The 6968-nt window shown below is 41.2% G+C and overlaps 1 protein-coding gene across 4 annotated transcripts in view; it reads left to right on the top strand.

Annotated features, from left to right (window-relative positions):
* The first annotated feature begins 6191 nt into the window (after positions 1–6191).
* Positions 6192–6968, top strand: part of ZRANB2 (zinc finger, RAN-binding domain containing 2) — a 22725-nt gene continuing 21948 nt past the window's right edge. For 2 of the 4 annotated variants that reach the window (XR_001363237.1, XM_014544348.1), the window contains exon 1: positions 6203–6710. Coding sequence is in view for 2 of the 4 variants with exons in the window: in XM_014544348.1 (XP_014399834.1) it covers positions 6655–6710 (56 nt within the window). In the remaining 2 variants the exon portion in view is untranslated. Of the gene's footprint in view, positions 6711–6968 lie in introns of all 4 variants that reach the window. The other 2 variants (XM_005871911.2, XR_001363238.1) reach the window with 2 other exon arrangements.

The raw sequence follows: 6968 nt of genomic DNA, 5'->3' as shown, positions 1-6968 counted from the left end.
TCGTAAAGTGTATTAAGTAAACAATGCTTAATAATTTTTTTCTCACTTAGCACATTTAGTTTGAATTGTAGAGAGAATCTGTGTGACAAAATATTCTCAGAGATGAATATTTGAAGGACATGAGACCTGAATATCTATGAATATCCACACAAATATCCCAAGCACTATAATAGACTCATTTTGTTCTTAAAAGAATGTCAAAGAGAAAAAGGTGAATATGGAGGTGGGGAAAAGCAAGGAGGGGGTTAGATTAAAGGATAGTTAACAAGATTAAGGATTTCTCAATGCTTTGAGAGAGTGACTACTATAGTGGCCAACTCTTGAAGTATCTATTCAATAGCCATGGTAGGCAAAATTTTAAGATGTCTTTTAAGATTCCTGCCCCCTGTGCTGTACCCTCCTTTTGAGTGTGGGCAGGACTTGTGAACATGATGGGATGTCACCCCTTTGAGTAGGTTACATTACACAACAAAGGTGATAGAATCATTTTTTCATGATTTCATTACATTATATAAGATTACTCTCATGGTGGTGGTGGTGGTGGTAGCAGCAATAGTAATGGTAGCAGCGGCAGCAGCAGGAACAAATTGTAGAGAAATTCTTCTGCAGAATTTGGAGAAGTAAACTTGTTGCTGTGAGAGGGCCATGTGATTAGAACCTGAGGGCAGTCTCTAGGAAATGAGAGAAAGCCCTGGCTGACATCTGGCAAGAAAACAGGGACCTCAGTTCTCCAGCTGCAAGGAACTAAATTCTATCAAAAATCTGAATGAGCTTGAAAGATGACCTTGAGCCTCTGATGGAATTGCAACCCCAGCCAATACCTGGATTGCTGTCTGGTGAGACCCTAAGCAGAAAATAAGCCATGCTCAGACTTCTGACCCACAGAAACTGGGAGATAATAAAAAAGTGTTGCTTTAAGCTGCTAAGCTTGTGGTAATTTGTTACACAGCACTGGAAAACTAATACAGGAACGAACTGCTTTTTCTTTTCTCTGATGCTACCCTTTTCCCACAGGGGTGCCTCCTAGCAGTCAGGGTTGTATATTACACCTGACATGGCTGATTGAATCTGACCCAAGCTAGCACAACCAGAGCCTTTGTCTGGAAATATAAAGTGGGAGCTACAAGATTTGTTCAGAATCTCTTGAATGGCAGAGAGATATAACCATGGATGTTATAGTAACGCTGTCTTCTGTCCAGAGTTGCCTCTAGGATATACAAGGTCCTGGGGGGAGTATTTTAGGGTGGGTAATGTAGAAGCTATCCATAGCAACAATTTGATTATAAAAGTAATTAACAAAAAGCATGGGCCCATGTGAAGTGTAGTGATGTATTGATAAGTTTGGGGGCAAGAAAAAGGTACTAGCATAGATGTCTAATCAGTGCACAAGAAAAATTTTCTTGGTTTCCAGGATCCATTTATTTGTGTTATTGATGGTTAAAGATACCATTCCTGGCTAATTTCATATATCCCACTGCAAGGAAAAGGTAGCAATACTGTTATTATTCACAATGCTATGGCTCTTTGGAAAAAAAAATTTTTTTGGAACGTTTTTAATTGAAACAGTATAGATCTTCTTGCCTCTGCAGTTCCCTAATGCCATTAATTTAATGCTGATTACCTCATTACTCATCTCATGGCAACATCCATAGTGCTGCCCATCAATAGTGCCTTCCAATGACTCTCTAATGTTGTTAATGTGCTTTGTTGATATGACCACAAATGGAAGTCTTACCCAGAGAATGCAGGAAAATGTAAAGAACTAATCTGTTTTATGGTCATGTTAAATTTATCATTTAGAATTTTATAGCATATACTTATAGCATGTAAAGCATTAACATAAAACAACACATCTTCCAACCATGTCTTCTCTTGAACTGTGTAAGCCTCACTGCATTGGTACAATGTGACCCTTTTAATGTTGACTGCAGCCCTGCATCCCATGCACATTCATTCCCAGTGGTGAGGATAGACAGGAGCCCTGGGCAGATGCAACACATCACAACTGTAAGAAACCTCACTCGCCTTTAGAATCAGAAGGTACCCAGGTATAAACGATACTCAGGTCACAAGAGGGTCTGAGATTACTGGCTTTGCCCTGAAGTTGGTATAATATTTAGCAAGTATTTATTGAATGAGAAGATACGTGGGATATGATGAGATGGGTATATTTAAGTATTTGTTTTTTAAACTTCTTACTGGAGTTGAAAATAATACCCAAATCCTAAGTGTTGTAAAAAGTATTTTGAAGCATCCGGGCAGCCATTCCAGAGGAACTGCATTGCACACCTTATTTCTTGAACCTTTGGAAAGTTTGAACTGAGCAGAATCACCTTTGGACTGAGCCAGAGCAACATTGTCTTCCCAACAACTGTTTGTAAAAGTAACAGGAAAGCAGACCTCCTGATTACAAGAACTCATAATTAAAGCCATTCTTTAGAACCAGTAAATAGCCATGTACAGCTAAAGAATAACTTAGCTTGTTAGCATCAATAGAAATTTCACCCTTTGTCCATGTAATTTTTCCCTTCCTTTTCTCATAAAATGCTGGGGTCCAACCCCAGCAGGTCCAGGGGTCCCCAAAGGTGTGGACGGAGTCGGTGAAGAAGGAATGACACGGAGACAGCCTTCAGTTGATCAGCAGCCTAGCCAAGTTCTGGTTAGGATCTGATCAGGATCTGATGTTTATTGTCTTGTTACATCTATATTTATACCAGCCGATTTTAATCCTGTCAATTTCTATTGCAAAGGTTAGGGCGTTTCTTATCTCCATTCCAGGGAGTAAAGATTATGTAGCTTAAGCGTGATTGTTTGTAGTTAAAGTGATTAACTACCCGCCTGGCACTTAGTTAAGGGGTTGTATCCCCTCCCTAACCTCAGGGAAAAATCCCTACCTGGGGAAACAACCTTTCTCGGAGAGGTGACCTTGGTTAAAACACATGGCGCTAAGGAGAGCAAACATATTAAGAACAATATGCTATATATGCCAGGTCCCTTGAAACATATGCTGTGCAGAGGTTTCTTTCCTGCAGCGACTGTGTCAAGCAGCAAGGATGGACCGGCTTCCGGCAATAAAACCTCCTTGCCTTCACCCCATAATCAGAACACTGTCTGAGTTTCTGCCTGAAACAGTGCTTCCCAGGTAGCTATTCTTTGATCTCAAATAAACACTTGTTGCCTCTCACTTTGGCCTTTATTTTTAGGTTAACAGTGAACAGCTCAATGAATTTTTAGAAGGCGAAGAACCCAGATTATGACAAAGAATATTATTAGGACCCTCAAAGGTCCCTCATGTTCTCTTCCAGTCACTATGTCCTCCCCACTCCCTAGTAAACATTATCCTAGATTAGTTTTAGCTGCTTTTGAACTTCACATACATGGAATCATAAAGTATGTACTAATTTGACTGGCTTTTTCAACTAAATATTGTATTTGTGTGTCACATCCATACTGTTCAATGTGGTTGCAATTTGTTTATTCTCATTGCTGTACATAGTATTCCACTGTGTGACTATATAACTATTTATTTACCAGGTTTATTTATTCGTAAGTATTTGGAAACTTCTAGTTTGGGATTATTGTGAACAGTGCAGTGATTAACATTATTATACACATTTTTGGTGAACTTATGTGCATTTCTGTCGGGGGTGTACTTAGGAGTAGTATTTCAGGTTTGTATATATTCAAATTTAATAAATTCTGGCAAATATTTTCCAAAACATATGTATCAGTTGACATTTCCACTAGTAGTGTATAAGAATTCTAGTTTCTCCATACTCTCTCCAACACTCGATATTGCCTGAATTTTTCATTTAATTATGCTGATGGATATGTATTGGTAAGTAACTCCAGCCAAAATGAAGTAAGACTACTGCAGCCTAGCTTTCCTACTGATTACAACTGAAAGCTCCGGACAAAATACAAAAAGCAAATACCTGGGGACTCTAAAGAGAATACAAAAACAGACAGATTGGGGAGAATCAAAACTTGGGAGCAATGCCCCGTGTTTTTCCTGTTTTCTCTTACAGCTTTGACCTGAGCCCTGGCACCTACTGAAACTGATGGCAGCACAGGCAGAAAATCTGAGAACTAAAAAAAAAAAAAAAACCAACATATTTCTAGCCAGTTGAATGGTGGAAGGGGGCTTCTGTGAGCCAAAGTTTGTGGGGAATTCCTGGCTTTTTCTCCATCTTTTTACCTGGGAGTTAAGGCCTGGGATTGGACAGTTCCAACACCAAAAAACCATCTTTCTAGCCTAGTAGTTAAGGCCTGGGCTTAGTCAGCTCCAACACCAAGAGAAACCCTATCTTTCTAGACAAGAGAAATGGGAAAGTGGGCCTCTGTGGTCTGAAGACTATAGAGGTAATCCAAATATTTTTCCTCCCTTTTCTCACCTCTTTGCCAAGTGTGGACCTTAGTCAGCCGAAACTCCAAGCGAAACCTCTAATTTCTGGCAAGAGGGCCAGGAAAAGGGGACCCATAATTCTGTGTGTGAAACCACATAAGCTCTGTGTTCACCCTAAACTCAGCACCTGCAGGACATAAAGATGCATAGCAAAAGATATGTGAACTAAACTACAATTCCAACTACTGTTTAAGTTCCAAAATAATCCCTGAGTGTTGTACTAGTATATATAGGACAGACTCAAAACAAAGCAAAGCCTCTGAAAACTGACCTGACATGGACTAAACTTCTAATCTGAATCAAATTGGATTGATTGCCTCCTAAAATAAAATAAAATAAATAAAATAAACCAGCATTCCCCAAAGGCTTTTAACAGGACTCAGAGCTGATGCAACATAACATTCAGGTTGTCCAGGATAAAAACCTCAATTATGCAATCTACAAAGAATTAAAAAATATGATCGACTCTGAAAGAAAAATAAAATCAAAAGCTGTCAACCCCTAGATGACCAAAATGTTACAATGATCAGAAATAGACTTTAAAGCAGTTATTATAAGTATAAAATAGTTGAAAACATTCTCTCTCAGGCATATGCTGTGCTCTAAAAAAGTTCTTGCATTTTTGTATCCTAAGCTATGCATAAGAATGTTTATACCATCATTGTTTGTAATAACAAGACCTGGGCAATAAATGGGCTGAAGTGTCACACAAAGGAATATTACCAGCATATAGCAAAGAAACTACTGCTACATGCAAGCATATGCAACAATCTGGGATGAATTTAGAATCATATTGTTGAAGGAAAAACAATTAACATATGATTACATAACTGTCCTTGTAAAGCTCAATCATTTATCAAATTAAACATACATGTGCATAAACTAAACTTTCAAAAGCAAAAGAATAAAGCCAAAATACAAAAGAGTGTTACCTCTGGAGGAAAAGAAGGGGGTGGAAAAGAATAAGCCAATCAGAGAAAGACAAATACCATATGATTTAGCGCAATCTCTCTCTCTCTCTCTCTCTCTCTCTCTCTCTCTATATATATATATATATATCCTATATAATAAAAGCCTAAAATGCAAATACACAATGACCAGTCGCTATGACACGCACTGACCACCAGGGGGCAGATGCTCAACGCAGGAGCAGCCCCCACCCCGCAGGCCCAGGTCAGCCAAGGGAGGTGCCAGCGGGGCCCCCTGATCCACCCACCAGTTGACTCCTACAGATCAGCCCTGATTGCCGGCCAGGCCTAGGGACCCTACCCATGCACGTATTTCGTGCACTGGGCCTCTAATATATATATCTATATATCTATCTATCTATACTAAATTGTGATTGTTTGTGTATCTGATAGATATAGATATAGATATATATATATACACACACATAGACACAGACAACAGTGTGATGATAGAGAGAAGTGGGTGGTCGAGGTTAGGTGGAGGTGGGCAAAGGTGGGGAGAATGAGAGGAGAGACGCTGCTTGGGGCTATGGGCGCACAATGTAATGTGCAGATGGCGTTATTGAGTAGTACACATGAAAACCTGAATAGTTTTGCGAACCAATGTCACCCCAACAAATTCGATAAAAAAAATAAAAATGTTTTTTAATTTTGGCAATATCCTTGTTCACAAATTAATGGTCCGTTTCCATGTGTACGCTGCTTATCTGTATTTATGTATCAAAAAACAATAATTTTCTAAACGACATGATGTGTGCATAATAGGACATTTTCAATCCTTTATTAAACTACGTGTTCCAAAAACTTGGGTGACTCACTGTTCCTAACCCTTTGACAGTAGACTGAGCAACCCGCCAGCTATTCCAAGACCCAAGCTGAATACAATCGCTTCTGCCTCGGCCTACGTGGCTCCGCCCATCTGAGCTATGAACATACTTTCCTTTTGGGTCCTCCCGCCTGTAGGGGGCGCTCCAAGGCTTAGAGGGCCTAGAGGCCTCCCGCCTGGGGTGCCCCTGCGGCGCCTGTTAGTTTAGCTCGGGAGAATACATTTGCGTTATAACTCTTTTGGCCAGGAAAAAAAAATCGCACAGGCATCTTACTCTGGACAATAACGTTTAAACTCAATCTCGGCCGAGGGCCCACATCACCAGCCCCTGACGCAGCGGGGGCAAGGAGTCAGGCGGCACGAGGACAGCCCCGGAGTCCCGAAAGTCCCCAGCCCGCTTTCCTCCGGTGAAGACGTAGCTGCGGGTGGCTGTGCTGGTGGCGGCGGCGTCCAAGATGTCGACCAAGAATTTCCGAGTCAGTGACGGTGACTGGATTTGCCCTGACAAAAAGTGAGTCCAGCCAGGGCCCCGCATTGGAGCGCGGTTGATTGGTGACGTCTTTCTCATATCGGTTCGGCGTTTTTCCCTTTTACGATCCCCGTTGCCTTCAGCCGGGAGGAGGCGGCGACTCCGGGCTCCTGGGCGGGAAGGAGGCTCCCAGTCTCCTCACGAGGAGGGCTTTCGTGATCATCCCTCCAGCGTTTCCTCGCTCCTATGTCTCCAAGTCAGCCCCTCATTTTGGAGAGCGAGATTGGCCTCCCCGTTACC

The sequence above is a fragment of the Myotis brandtii genome, unplaced genomic scaffold (assembly GCF_000412655.1).
Source record: "Myotis brandtii unplaced genomic scaffold, ASM41265v1 scaffold36, whole genome shotgun sequence".
NCBI lineage: Eukaryota > Metazoa > Chordata > Mammalia > Chiroptera > Vespertilionidae > Myotis > Myotis brandtii.
Note: the sequence above shows the minus strand (reverse complement) of the source record. Positions and strands in the feature narration are given on the sequence as shown.